The sequence below is a fragment of the Amblyomma mixtum genome, chromosome 7, assembly GCF_055824585.1.
Source record: "Amblyomma mixtum isolate Tamu chromosome 7, ASM5582458v1, whole genome shotgun sequence".
Taxonomy (NCBI): Eukaryota; Metazoa; Arthropoda; class Arachnida; order Ixodida; family Ixodidae; genus Amblyomma; species Amblyomma mixtum.
The window spans coordinates 35,818,108-35,833,603 of NC_143018.1; the positions used below are offsets into that span (position 1 = coordinate 35,818,108).

The window sequence follows — 15,496 nt, forward strand, 5'->3', positions numbered from 1 at the left end:
GTGCCTGTGGCGCAACTCTGCACACTCAAAATATGAGACTATTTCAAAATTAATTGTCTTTCGATGTTAAGAAATCGGATGACTTTAGCCACATCTGTTTTCTTGCTAGATGCCCGCTCACTAGACCCTGCGGCTTGCTACTCTGAATGTAAGTTTTATAAAATAAGTTACACACTAGACAACACGACAAACAAGTAGAATCACATATAGTAAAAAGTCACTTTAACTTCCTTTATGATCCTTATATTCACATGGTAACTCCAAAACGAATTAATTCAAGAGGAAGTGCTGGTCCACCGTCACATATGGAATTAGCACAATCTCTTCAAAATTTATTTGATTGTTTCTGCAGTTTATTTCAGTCTGCAACCGTTCATCCCACATAATGCACACAGTAAAGCTGTTTCTGCATGAATTATGAAATGCACAATATTTTTGTATGTTCAGTTAATCACAGCTCTTCATGTCATTAGTAATAAAATACCTTACTTCCTTTGTATGAGAAAGTAGAATAACACACTGTCATCTTAAATAAAGCGATGTACCATGTTACACAGCTACTGGAGCAGATGGGATGACAGTCCTCTGGTATTTATGGTGAAGGAAATGGCATATGCTAATTCAGCCTTCGGTTGTGGCAACATATATTCATTTTCTGAGGCCAACAAAGACTGCTTTACCTGGTTTGCAAAATTCCACGCAACAATACCACCACTATGGCAAGTGCATATATGGCACCATCAAGACACCCAAGCATGCTTAAAAACACATGGTAGTAAAAAAATATGGACGCATTAGTTCAGAACACTATTCCCCTATTGGTCCGAATGAATTCTAGGGGAACCTCAGGGAAATGTTGATTTGATTGGGAGTTAATTGAAACGAGCGTGCTACAGCTTATTTTAATGAATAAAGTAAATAAGAATAATTCAAATGGCTCCAAAAGGCATACCTTTCACAATACTGATATGTCTAAGCTTGTATTGTGTACCGATTACTTTTGATACAATATGCAGTAATTTTCTGCCAAACATTAGTAGAGAACTGCTTGCTGAAGTTTGGTTGAACTGCACAGCACAAACCACGTAATCTCTCCGCGTGAAAAGCCACAATCACACTTTCTTCACCTTTTGACTCCTTCCGAAAACTGCTTTGCAATTAAGACGAAGTTATGGGGTGACGGCTTACACTCCAGCGACTCTAATGAGCACACCGAGCCAAGGAATCATTTCCAGAGCTGGGTAAACAGCGTGAAATTATAATTTTTGGAATGGGGTTGGTTTGCACATGAATTGTTTTTTTTTTTTTTTGACAGCCAGAGGTTCCACGCATCCTGCGGTGAATGTCCGCAGGCACGAGGAGCTTATTACCTATGTCATGGCCGAAATTACCTTTGACCCCGCACACAGGTCAACTCTGCGTATAGGTCAACCCCCCCCCCCCCCCGCCCCAATATCAGATGGCTATTTTGCAAAAAAAATGTTAACTTATATGTGATAATATAAGGTAATATCTGAATACAGTCAGAACAATACTTCACATTCTTCTGCGCTCTCACTTTCAAATACTCATGATTGCACAAACTATGTCTAATAACTACATGCATGGCAGCTGTCAACCAACAGACCTACCCATCATTGGAAGAGGAAGGATTGCAGGACTTTGCTCTAAGCTAGTCCATACGTTTAAGCTGCTGAATGAATGCTACTTTCAATCAATATATGAGATGAAATGGGAAAAGAATGTCTCCTACAGTGAATTTAATGAGAGAATCAGTGATGAAAACAGACAGGAATAAGCAGTTGGCGAAACAAACGTTGAAGCACACTTATCAGCTACAAGCCTTTGCACAGGGGCCGATTTTAACCTACTTCTTTTGCAATGCTAGTACGGAGACAATACATCACCTTAGGACTGCAATAACCTGTCCCATTTACCTTCATTCTGCCTTGTGGAAGCTTTCTAGAACATTAAATGCATGCAAAAAAAAAAGAAAAAAGAAAACCTGCTATCTGTTAGCCATATAAAGAAAAACACATTGAAAAACACGCACCATGTGGGGCCTGTCTAGTTTTCTAAAGCAAGCTCCATCACCACATGTATCCTTGCTGGTAAAATGTAGCATAAGAGTATTCTAAACTGAACAAAACTCGCAACACAGTAAGAGAACTTCCTTTTACCTGCACATTTCTTTCCTTGGCACCACCACTCACTGTTGTGCGGTTGAAGACCAGGCTTGATCACAAAGGTTCACCCTCAAACCTCATCACAGTTCACACCTTCTTTGGTTATGCAGCAACATGTAAAACACCGAATGTTCCCTGTCAAAGTATTCTCTCAAACTCCTTCAGTAAAACGCCGTGAAAAACAACCTTGGAGCCAACCTGCCTAGTCCAGTGTTTCATCCAGTGCCAGCAAGCACGCCACTGAAATGTGGCAGCCTTTAAGCTTTACACCACTGTTTTATGAAGCACTAGGTGCCTCTGGGTGATAATACCGCTCGTGGAATTCCAGGTGCTCCCTTTTTGTAAGCTCCTTGGAGCAAAAATGACACTTGAATGGCTTTTCAGACTTGTGAGTCAGCACATGAACAAATAGGCTACTGTGACACTTGAAGATACTAGGACAGAGGAGGCACTGGTAAGGCTTTTTGCTCAAGTGCATGCCAATGTGGGTGGCTAGGCTGTCCATCCTTGTGAACTCCTGGTTGCAATGACCACACCGGAAAGGACGCTCTCCGGTGTGCATCCTCTGGTGGGGTATAAAGCTGTAGTGAGAAGCTGTGGTGCAGCCACACTCGGGGCATTGGAACTGCTCCCTTTCTTCTTGTGATGACTGTGGATGCAATGGGCTGCACCTGCCATGAGCGGTAGCCGTGCCTACACAAAGAAAGGCACGAAAAGAAAGCATCATGGATATGCCTCCATTCATAGACAAGACTCGATACACCTCTGATGAGCAGGTAAACTCAAATTCTGGGTTCCAATATTGATGGCGACAACAAAGCAAACAACGCTAGAAATTGGAAGAAATAAAGGAAGTAAAAAAGAGCCTCATTTTCTTAAGTGCACACAAATGAAAACAGTCAGTAGGAAGCTGAGTGTCACACTAAAGATTGTTCTTTACATGCAAGATCATGTGCAAAAACATGTCTTTGCTTGCAAATAAAAAATAAAAAATTATACATGACAGCACTCGTGTAACATCTAGAAACATGGGAAAAGCAAAAAGAAAGGAGCTGAATTTCTCACCGTTCCAAATGTCACTAAGATTGAGAACTGCTTTCATATTCTTATGAAGCTTGACCACCGCTCTTTCCTTCGTGCATTACATGCAATTACAATACATATCAAGCACGACGCAATAAAGCATCATGGGAATGACTGCTTCGCCCCAACACCATACATGAAACAGGTAAAGAAGCATACTTCCATACTGTTCTCAGATTTGTTTCAGCAGCGTGCAACAATGAATTGGACTAACTGTCCCCATTTTTTTTTTTTAAACCGACTACTAGTTATTAGTCAGTTTAATTATCATTACAAAGTTAGCAGTGTTTCCGTTTCATGCCTAGCATTTATTACATAAGCAAATTCAAACCGCATTACCCCAGTGCAGGTTAAATATATAGATAGACGTGCTTTACAGTAGATCAATGAATAGCTTGAGAACTGTAGAAACTTGTCACGAAAACATTTGTAGGTGTCTTACAGCTGTAAATAAGCAATGAAGAGCGAAATAACCACATGCATTGGGGAAACAAAAGATTCCAGAACATGCATATCACAGGGAATGTAAAGCAAGAAATGGGGGTAAGGTAACTGCTGCTGTGAGTGCAAAATGAAATAATTCGAGGTCAACTGCTACAAACACAGGCAAGCTGGTAAAGCATATATGAAACACATTGCAAAACAGCTGTAGATTCATTGAAACAGTGGGTGAACATCCAATGCATGGAAGAGAAAATGGCATGAAAATACTCTTCAAGAAGTGTTCGCAATGCGGACTACAGGCAACAAGTAACCATGACTTGGCAATGAGCAATCCACAGAACAATGCAGTGGAGACTTGGGACTTCCATCGTAAATAAGGGAAGGTAGGCTCGGAACCTAGGAACCTGAACAACAGAGAAAAAAGAAATCACAGCATCTGTAACCACCGCTTTTTAGCATAGTTGCAGATAGCAATGGGAAAAAATGTAAAGTCAATCAATGCGATTCTTTCAGCAGACTATGCGTTGACATTAGTGTTCCTTTCCGGATGGAGTAGCTGGTGTCTTTGACGGGTTCAGACCATGCTAGCTTGTGGCATGATCCAGCACCCCCTCTCCACTCTACCCGTGTCTCGACCCTGATTGACTGATGACAGAGGTGTCCCTATGGTCATATTTCACCTCCCACTCTCTCTCTTTTGCCCCTCCCCGAAATGTGCAGAAGGGTATTTCTTTCTCACCACATTGCCTCCTGCCAACCAAGGCTTCACACGCCAACGCTAGCCACTTTTTGCAATAATGGGCGTTCCAAAAAAAGAAAGAGAAGATAACAGCGCATTCTGAATAACATGCATATTACCACTGACACAGCTACCCCCGGTACTGAACATCACCTGCCAGGTAATGCACTCAAATGAAAACTTCGTCCTGTAGCCACCAGCACAGGCAAGATGCACGGAACAGAACACACGTAACAGAACAGCCTAGCCTCTGTCTTGCCTGCCCTCTTTCGCACACAGTGAAAACATTAATTCGTTACCACAGCAGCCATTTTAAGTGCACAAGAGCCTTGTAGCAGAATTCTGTTAGCACCTGATACAATCATGCCAATAGGACGCCTGGTCTTACCCTGTTTTTTCCTCTCAATTCTAAAACATACTTTCAGAACTTATTCTCAAATCAATCCGCATCACAAACAGTAAGTGTTGCAGAAGGTAAAAAAAATATCATCGGCTAAATGAAACCATTCCTCTGAAATAAGTGCAAGATATATTCGTGCGGTGTCTTCAACTTTGTATGCTGGAAAACTAACGGACATATCTGAGTAGAAATCAGGTTTAACCAGATTTTGAAGAAGTCTGTTTGGGCTGAAAGAACCGGGCAAATTGAGTTTTGCCCAAAAACAAAGGGCCCTAATTATGGCTAACAAATACTGCAGAACATACATGTCATAAGGAATGTAAAGTATAAAAGGGTTTCAGGATAACTGCTATTGTGAATCAAAAAGAGAAATAACGCAAGGTTGTTGCTGCACATACAGGCAAGTTGGTAAAGCATTACGTGAAACAATACAAGACAGCTGTAGATTAATTATAACAGTTATTGAACACCCAACGCATGTCAGTGCAAACAGCGGGACACTCCTGAAGTTCCAGTGCTGTGGTCATCAAGCAACAAGTAACAATGACTTGGTAATGATAATCCGAAAAGTGATACAGTGTAGCCCTGGACTTCATAAGAAATGTCAAAAGACAGGCTTCCAACCTGAAAAATCAATCAAAAACAAACAATCAAGAAAACATGCCATCTTTACCCAGCACATCCGTTTCTTGCTAGCACTCTTCTTTTTTTTTGTTCAAGCTCACCTCACATAAACAAACAGCGGAATGTGAATCAAGACTGATTGATCAATACAATTACAGAATGCAATGAAAAAGTATTCTGGAAAACATAGATACCACCACCCCTACCACAGGTACCACTCGCAGTTATCACCACCTAACAGGAACTACAGCAAAAGCTTGTTAATTCAAACCCCGCTAATTTGAAAATCCGGATAATTCAAACTGCCAGCGTGATCATGGCAAATGTCTATGCAATCTATGGCGTTACACGCTAGCCAGTTTGAATGCTATGGGTCTCACACTGGTTAATTCGAAAGAGTTCGCAGCAGGCGAACGTCGAAATAATCCGACTCAAACCTGAATTCCATCCTGCAGAGTCGCCCGCGTACCTTTGGCATGCACACAATGACAGGCATGACGACAACGGACGGCCTTGCCTCCAAGAACAGTCACAGAGCATAGTTTCAGTTTTGCTTTTCTAAACTTTGCGCCAGCCCACATCAGCCAGCCAACCAAAATCAGCTGCACGTCGTTCGGGTACTGATTGGAGAGTCTTGCTAGCCTTCCTTTTATCCCTATTTTTTTTTCTTGCCGTTTCGGTGCCAGTGAGCGTTTCCATCCATGTAGTTCTTCCGTTCTTCTAGTGCGCCAAAACTGCATGCTCATACAACAACATACAACAAGATGCGGGTTCGATCTCGGCCGGGCGGCTGAATTTCGGTGGAGGCGAAATTCTAGAGGCCCGTGTACTGTGCAATGTCAGTGCACGTTAAAAAACCCCATGTGGTCGAAATTTCCGGAGCCCTTCACTACGGCGTCCCTCATAGCCTAAGTTGCTTTGGGACGTTAAACCCGAATAAACAAACAAACAATAAACAAACAAGCATGCTCATCATGTGCCGTTCACATTTTGTGCGGTAAAGCCTCTTCACACGCAATGCTGCCACTTGCAAGGTGTGCAACCCAGCATCATCGAGCCTCGACATTAAAAATAGTCATTGTTATCATTGTTACGCCGTTCTTATCTCAAAAACAAGCAACCACTGCCCAGTCTTTCGCCCAATAAATTTACTATGACGGAAGCGATTCTTGTTAGTTTTTCCGGGGTCATTCGATAATTAAAACTTTCGGATAATTTGAACATTCTTTTTCGATCCCTTGAAGTTCGATTTAACAAGCTTTTACTGTACACTCAATTAAAAACTTCATCCCCTGCTCACCAGCTCATACAAGATGCACGGTACAGTACACAAATTCAACACTCCTTGGAGATACTAAATGACATGTGCCAATAAAAAGAAACAGGCAGGAAAGTTTCAACTCTGTAATGTATGTTTGAAAAATAAATAAATAAATAAATAAACAAATAAAAAAATCTGTCACTAGCAGAACGTTGCTTTGTTGCACCCAAAGATGCCACTGAAGAGAGGTATTCTCAATATTAGGCATCAGTAAAAACCAAAGCATGACACCTGAAGAGAGGAAAAATACAGCAAAAAAGCCACTGAAGCCAGAATGACAATTTCATACTGGGTAATGAGGAACAGGACCTCTACAAGTCAGGGGACATGCGTTGCTCAGATTATTTACATACCTTCACATGCACTATTCATTTGCATCAAGGTTCGGAGTATAAGTATGTCACCATTAAAGGGAAGCTGAAACGGTTTTTTGAGAATTCGAGGTTATTCAAGAATTCGGATCTATCAAGCTTCTAGATAAAGCATGCAAAGTATTTTTGCACTAGCATTTAAAATGGCGACATAATCGTCGATTAAAATCGAGGTGATGCTTAGGCTTCTCCTCACTACGTTGGAGGAGTGCGAGGAAACTCAGCAGTGACGTCATTGTTGCCGAAATTTCAGATGTCCGCTGCTTACGCCTGCATGCCGCTTTGCGTCGTCAGATGGCGCCAAACAATGCATCGTGAGCTTCACCTTCGATGGCGTCGGTTTTTTTCTATGGAATAACCGTTTCTTCGCTGGAAACGCAGTGCCGTCATACGTGACGTCATTATCGGGGCCTCTGCCCTTCGCTGTGCACTTCAGAGAAGCTGAACGCCGACGACGACTTTAATCGGTGATTACGCCACTATTTCAAATGCTAAAGCAAAACGATTTCGCAGGCTTTGCCTGCATATTTTGCACATTCGGCCACCTTAAACTCATCGAATTCTAAAACCGGTTCAGTTGCCCTTTAAAAGAAAGAACACCAAGACAACCCAAAGTAATAAAAATTTGTTTTTATCTGTTGATATTGAAGCAAGTAAATATCAAGGATAAAAATCGTTTCTGAAGCATACTTTCATAATACTGGAACACCTCAGCTCACATTCAGTACTGACCACTCTTCGTAAACTGCAATGTCCTTCTGCTGAACATTAGTTATATAGAATTTCACCTGCAATGCAAAAACCACATATTTTCAACAAGTGAAAAGTCAGAATCATAAGTTCTTCATCTCGTCACTACTTGATCTACACACCGTGGTAATAAGGTCTGAAACTGTACCGAATAACAGTTAAGGCACATTAAGAGTTTTCAAACAGTGTTAACCAACAGACATGGCCATCAATGGAAGTGCGCAGACTACGGGATACCGCATCTAAATTCAAGCACTCGTCCTTCAGCACAAAAACAAACAAACAAAATAAAACAAAATACCAAAGACAATAAAGATACAAAAGACAACGATACAGGTAAAGTAAAGCCGCAGATACATCGCTCACAGGTACTAGACGGAAAGGCAAGGGAATAACTCCTGCAATGATTTTAATGTGAAAATGAGTGAGTTAAACGAAACCTTTCTTTAAGCAATGAAACAAAAAGCAGTGAACAAAACAAACACTGAAGTGTACTTATTGGATGCAAGGCTCTACGCAGACGGAATGATTTTAACACGATCATTTTGCAATGTCTAAAGCTAACACAGAGAGAATACATCATCTTTAGACAGCAATAACCTTTCTCATTTACCATTATTTTGCTTTCTTTTTACATCATACCAATCAAAGAAACACTGTGGCAAAGTCACGCTTCCTACACCACTTAATGGATGCAAAGAGAACAGAGAAAAAATAAAAAATCCTGATAAGTCATTGAAAAACCAGACAGCAAGAAAACAACATATTCAGAAGGTCACACAACATGGTACTTGTATAGGTTTCTTAACCACATTTGCTTCTGCGAAACCATAAGAGCCGATAAAAATGAAAACATGAGAATATTCTAAAAGGAAACGAAACTCGCTGCCGAGCAAGTGAACACTCCCTCGGCTAGTGCTCTTCTCTCACTGGCACCACAGTTCACTGCTGTTTAGTTAAAAACCGGGATTAGTCAGAACGGTCCACCCAAGAACCTTACCACAGCTGACATGCCTTCTTAGGCTTTACGATAATATGCATAACATCACATGTTACTTGTTAAAAGGCGTTCTCTTGAGTGCCTTCAGTAAAAAGCCCTGTGCAAAGCAACCTTGCAGCCAAACTGGCTTGTCCAGCGCATAAATCAAGATTGCCAGCAGGCATGTGTATAAAAGATGGCAGCCTTTGGGCTTTACAGCAAAACTTTATAGAGCAATGGGTGCCTCTGGGTGATGACACTGCTCATGAAGTTTTCGGAGATATTTTCGAGTATATGCCTTCGGGCAAAAGGGACACTTGAACGGTTTTTTATTCTTGTGGGACTGCACGTGGCGCTTCAGGTCCCTGTGATATTTGTAGGCCTTGGGACACAGGCGGCACTCGTACAGCTTCTCGGCCGAGTGGGCATGAAGATGAGCCACCAGTCCGTCCCTCCTTGCAAAGGTGAGGCTGCAATCTGGACACCGGTAGGGACGCTCGCCGGTGTGTGACCTCCGGTGGCGCTGCAAGTTTGAGCTGGAAGGTGTGCTGTAGCCACATTCAACGCACTGGAACCGCTTCCTGAATTTTCCTGGCAATGTTCGTTCAGGCAATGGACTGCTCGTGCCAGGAGTGGTGGCCATGCCTGGATACAAAAAGAGAGTATATGTGTTCTCAAAAACACGAGGTATATGCCTGCATTCGTCCATCCCTAAAAAGAAGTTAGAACTCCAAGATGAGGCCCAATAGTAGCTGCTAGCAAAAGGCAGCAATAGAAGAAATGAAGGAATGCACAAAACATCTGCTACCATATGCATCTGCTGTGCTGACTGTCCTTGACAGTTCAGATTGTATGTGGAAGCTTGCCTTTAAACTTAACTCAAAAGCAGACCAGAATACATGAAAGGACATGCGTAACACCTCAAAACATGGAACGGAAAACGAAAGGCAATGAAAGGAAAACGAAATGGAAAGCATTTAGAAAATACTTAAAGTGCAAGCTGATACCACCATCAGATGAATGATCCCTTCACGCCAACATCATGCACAACACAAGTAATGAAGAAAATCTGCAGAATCTCCATCCTGTTCTCAGATTTCCTTCAGCAGCAAAGCAGTAATGTACTGTACTACCTGTTCCCACTATATTTATGAAAACAACTACTAGTTAGAGGCTAGCCACACCGTCGCTCACTTCAAATTCAGGGGGCACTTCGATGGCCGAAAGTGTGTGAGGCGAAAGCCTTTCCACGCATCTTTGGCTGCACGGCTGTAGGCACACGAGGGGGCTATGGGGCGACTTGGATTGGTTAATGACTAATTAGTTCTTGACTAGTAATTAGTCATGACTGGTTAATGACTAGTTAGTCATGACTCCAGATGTAACAGACCGATGGACGGACAGAGTCAAGGCCGCGAGTATGAGCCATTAAAGGCTTTCGCCTTAATAGTGGTCAATGTCTTTTTCTGTGTTGACGTCGCGAGTTAGAACCTATAGTAGAGGCATAAATTTAAATGCTATTTTTTTTTCAGCACTGTGCTATTTTCTCAGCTTCGGCTGCAGTTGTGCACGGTATCATAGACACACTAAGTGAATGTATCCTTGGCACAAAGATAAGGAGCCGCGCTCAGGGCAGGAGAAAAAACTTCCGACGGAGCGCGGTGCTGTCCCGGGGCACCGATGCATTACGGAGCATGCCGTTTGCGGTTGTTGACCAGTGGGCGTGCAATGCTCGCATGCAAATGGTCATACGATACTTTAGTGGCAGTGCGAAACAAGCAATTCAACTTTTGCTAGGTCGCGCGCCAAAATTCCACGGTTACTTTTATCCGAGGGGCACGTGCCCAAACACAACGCTTGAACTCGCGCACTACTGATACACCACTGGGCACCCTGCAAACAGCCAGCCTTACCTGTGGTAAATACGACGCTTCCTTCAGTTGCGAGGTCACAGGTGACAAGTCTAGCGCAGTGAACACAAAGAGCGGTCCACCGTTCATATGTGCGCCGTTACCGCCATCGTCGATGCACACTGTTATGCAGCTTTCTAATCGTGTCGACACCGTGCTGGCAAAAATAAAGCGTGCTATAAAAATTTGTGTGTGGACAAATGTAGAAGTATCTGGCTTATCTTGCAGCAAGATTTAGTTGAGTACAGATTAATTAAGTCAAAACTGACAGTGAGTTGCTGGCTTGTAAGTTGTGAACTACGATAGCCTGTGGAACACGAAAACGAAACTTGAATCGGACGATTTCAGCCACGTGACCTCTGTACCACGTAATTTGAACGGCACAGACCAAGACCGACGAAATCGGACTTAGAGCGAAGTGCAATGAGACAATTTAGACACCTTTAGCATACCACGCAACCGTGTTACCGTTGCCGTTACCAGAATACCAGAAGCTCGCCCACCGCCAGTGCGTACGCGCTGATTGGTCCCAACGCGGCAGGCGCGCGCGAAGCTTCCGGGTATCTGGCGCCCTTAAGGCAATCTGCGCGGGGTCCCGGTACTCCAGTACTGAACGGTAGCACGGTACACCATAGAGAAAGAAAAAATTCGCTCTTTCTCTATGGGTACACGATATGCTAAAGGTGTCTATTGTCTCTTACTTGGCCACTGCGGTGGCTCAGTGGTTATGGCGCTCGCCTGCTAACTCGAAAGACGCGGGTTCGTTGCCGGCCGCGGCGGTCGAATTTCTATGGAAGCGAAATTCTACAGGCCCATGTGCTGTGCGATGTCAGTGCACGTTAAACCAACCTCAGGTGGTCGAAATTTCCGGAGCCCTTCACTACGGCGTCCCCCATAGCCTGAGTCTCTTTGGGACGTTAAACCACTGTAAACCAACTAAACTGTGTCTTAATTCGCTTTAATTCAGATTTCGCCGGTCTTGGTCTGAAACCTGCTTGACTTTGAAAACCAAGCCTCAAATCGAAACCGCAAAAACCAAAGTGCCAGCACACCTAATTAGCAATTGGCCTAACCACGCTAAATCGTCTGCTATCTTTTAATAATGTTCTAAGTGAGGTATGACAATGGGGAAGCCTACAGACTAATCTATTGAGAAATCCGTTATGCGCTGAACCATAGCAATCAGGTTCATGACTGCAGAGCATGCAGCAGATGACAAAAGGAAGTTTTCCATTAGTCCATCATGCGCAGCACAACGTGAATCACCCCAACTACTGTGTTGTAGGCGTGGGTGTTTAAATTTTCTAAGCGTGTATGATTCCGGAAGCATATCTATTTAGGCTTCCAAACTGTCGTGTGCTGAATTCATCATCGGGCAGAATGTACTGATAAAGAACAAACCGTTAGCATACTCCCGGTCAATTTTCTGTGGCTCTGCAGCCAAGGCTTGGCAGAAAAAGGAAGGAGACGGGCCTTTGTTCCCGTGCCGTGGGCAGTGGGTTGTTCGTTGTTCAGGCATGTGGAGGGGTGAAGGGCAGCAGTTGAAGAGACGCTGCGGGGTCTCTAGGACTGAGGTAGCCGAATCTCTATGGCACAGGGACAATAGATCATATCCTTCCCTTCCCTGGCTAGACTTGACTACAGAGCCATAGAAACTTGCTGGGTGTACAGTTTATCAAATAATATGGCACAAATAGACAGAGCTTCAAAGGATGTTTTAAGCTTTTGCTGACACGCCACTGATCGATCTACTATTACTGCCACACTGCCTGATGAAGTGCGGTCATCGCAGTGCTCGTGCAGGATACAGCATATTGCTTTAAGATTTTCGTTTAATTTAGATAAGTCTCCTGTATGCAGAGCAACTTCGGTTGGAATTCGGAGGTTAGTTACGTTGTGTCACTGAAGATATGTAGCTGCAGGCCTCTGGCACTGCCTTGTACTATTTGTGTAGCCATAAACTGCATGGTACATGCCCTGCGTACGAGAGATGACTTCCAACCTTAGGTGGAGGTTTCTTACTACCAGTTTTCTTTGGATTTTCTTTACTGGAGAGCTCAAGAGAGCCAAGCCGCTCATCACCGGATCAATGATGCCTATCCACCGCCTTGTCTGAAACGCTGGATGCGCGTGCAGGTGGTGCCGGAATATCCTGTGTAGAGGCGAGCAGGCATCCAGGTACTGTGCTTCTGTGGCCTCCCTTCTCGAGAAGAGGCCTTACACCTCTCCGAAACAAGAGTCCGAGGATCCTTCTTAGCTGACAGCAGAGTAGCGCTGGCAGCTTTCGTCGAGTGAGCCAATGGCCCAGCCACGGATTCACTATAGGTGGTCCGGGTAGGGGCCGTAAGCCAATGTGGTGCTGCCAGGGGTGGGAAACTTCCATGTATGCTATTGTCCAGCAAATACAGGCATCAGTGCCAAAGCCTCCAATGGCAGCTGGAGGGAAGCCAACTAGAGCGTCGTATCGTCGTCATGACAACGGTACCCAGGAGAAAAAAACTTCATCTCCAATGCTGGATTCGAACCACTGCAGTCGAAAAAATATCAGCTTCGTATCCCGATTGCTGAGACTACTCGGCCGCAGCCTTGTCATGCTACGTGTGTGGGCAGGAATCATTCAGTTTTAACCCTTTCACTGCCAGGTTTTTTTACTCACATCTGCACACACCCTGCCAGGTTTTTCTTGCATGTTAGTTTCCTGGAAATTTTCTGCTAGTAACGCACTAAAATGCTCTGCAGGACTTGTAGACATGTTTATTCAGGATAATCTTATAGATATTAGCTGTAATGAATCAAATCTTCCAGCACCAATCTGGCCTGTCGGATTTCCTCTTCTTACGCGGATTTTTCAGTGGCAGGGGGACTTCATCGCTTTCATCACTCGACAAGGCACTTAGGTGGGCTCCTTCCTCATTCTCATTATCATTGGACTCCGAATTCACAAGCAATTTTGAATTTCTTCGTCCGTCAAAGCGCGCACGAGTGTGACACATAGCCTCATGGCTGCTGTGCGCAGACCAAAACGAAGTGACTCGGATGTGGAAACATGCGCGCAATCCGTTGTTTAAAATTTACCCTACAAGATCTATGAATTTATGGAGTCTCTCCATAGATGACACTACATGTTCGCATAGTTTTTTTTTACACGAGTATTATCGGGAGCGGCAGGGGGTGAGTTAAAAAGCCAAAACGAGTTAACTCGGGAGAGGCAGGGGGTGTGCATACGTGGCAGCCCGAGTTATCTCGGGAGTGGCAGATTAAGGGTTAAGTACCTGTTCACCTCCAGTTGCCAGGTGCAATGAAGTAGTTGAAACCGAAACTAGCTATAGTTTCCTACCCCTGACGGCACTCCCTTATAGTCGCTATTTTGGAGCATGATTTTTTTGTGGACTAGCGGCAACCATGCTCTTGCTTAAAGGTGCACTAAAGAGGAATCTGAACTCGTTTTTTTACCGCTGGAACTCGAGCTACACGTTCCGAGCATTCTTAGAAACCTCAGATCATTGTCCTTTGCGGCTGATTTCTTTAATTTAAATCGGATCAAACGTCCCGGCTCCCGCCATTTTTTAAACTAGCCGCTGACGGTAGGAGGAGTCAGCCAACCTTTCAGCCAGTCCCGTGGCTGCTTTCCACTCTGCGATCGGCGGAGTGATACGTAGCGATGGTGAAAGCAAAGAGTCCACGCGTATTTTTATTTCTGTGGGCCCAATTTGTGGCTATGTAGCCTCTGACTGGATCTATTCATTCATGGAAATCTAAAAAGCAAAATAGTAATTACTCCCTTATTACAAATCTACTCCACCTTGAGGGATTTCCCTAAACATTTGGTCAACACTGTCCCCACTTTGAGTTATTGATCAATTCGCTCTCGCCCTACCATAAGCTTGCCGTCCCGGTTAGCTCAATTGGTAGAGCGACTGCTCCGGTGAAGCGGTGGTCCCGGGTTCGAACCCCGGACCAGGACGAATTTTTTTTTAACTACGAAGTTTCTGAGAAAGCTGTATAGCTTTCCTTTGTAGCCGAATGGCTGCACTCAGGTGGACGTCAATGAGTAATTACTCCCTTATTAGCAAAATAAAAGCAAAAGCGAAGCCGTCACGCGACTGCCTGAAAGGCACTCCATGCATTAGTCGACTCCTCTTACCGTGTGCGGTGAGTTAAAGAAATGGCGGGAGCCGAGACGTTTAATCCGATTTAAATTATGTAAATCAGCCGCAAAGGCCAATAATTCGAAGTTGCTAAGAATGCTCGGAACATGTAGATCGTGTTCCCGTGGTAAAAAGACGAGTTCAAATTCCTCTTTAGTGCACCTTTAACAAAAGACAATGTTTTCTTTGACCCTAAGAGCTAGTATTTCTTTTCGTTCTTCCAAAGCGGACGCATGTGTCCGCATGTTCATTTCTTTTCGTTCTTCCAAAGCGGACACATGTGCAAGTATGCCACATGTTCACCCTCAAAGGATGCAAAGCGCGGGTTTCAGCCAAAGATGTGAGCAGGATGAGCATGTTTGCAACGGGACATCACAAGCATCCATTCTCTTTTGATGGTGCATCCGTGTCCTCCAAAAATATGGCTCCAGCTTATCATTACTGCATTGGTGCTCTGACAAGTGAAGTTCTTCCTCAGAGGATGTGCGTTTAAATTTTAAGGCATTATCTCCAACGAAATCGGAGTGTTATACATTCATGG

The 15,496-nt window shown here is 43.9% G+C and overlaps 1 protein-coding gene across 1 annotated transcript; it reads right to left on the reverse strand.

Annotated features, from left to right (window-relative positions):
- Positions 1-7,782: 7,782 nt before the first annotated feature.
- LOC149335659 (uncharacterized) lies at positions 7,783-11,050 on the reverse strand. The gene is made up of 2 exons (XM_089553852.1): positions 10,811-11,050; positions 7,783-9,542 (listed from the first exon to the last, which is right to left on the reverse strand). Exon 2 carries the CDS (start codon positions 9,538-9,540, stop codon positions 9,124-9,126), a length of 417 nt encoding a protein of 138 aa, XP_089409978.1. The 5' UTR covers positions 9,541-9,542; positions 10,811-11,050; the 3' UTR covers positions 7,783-9,123.
- Positions 11,051-15,496: the final 4,446 nt, after the last annotated feature.

Excerpts from the sequence above, each read along its gene's own strand:
- LOC149335659 (XM_089553852.1), bottom strand. The coding sequence starts at position 9,540 with ATGGCCACCACTCCTGGCACGAGCAGTCCATTGCCTGAACGAACATTG.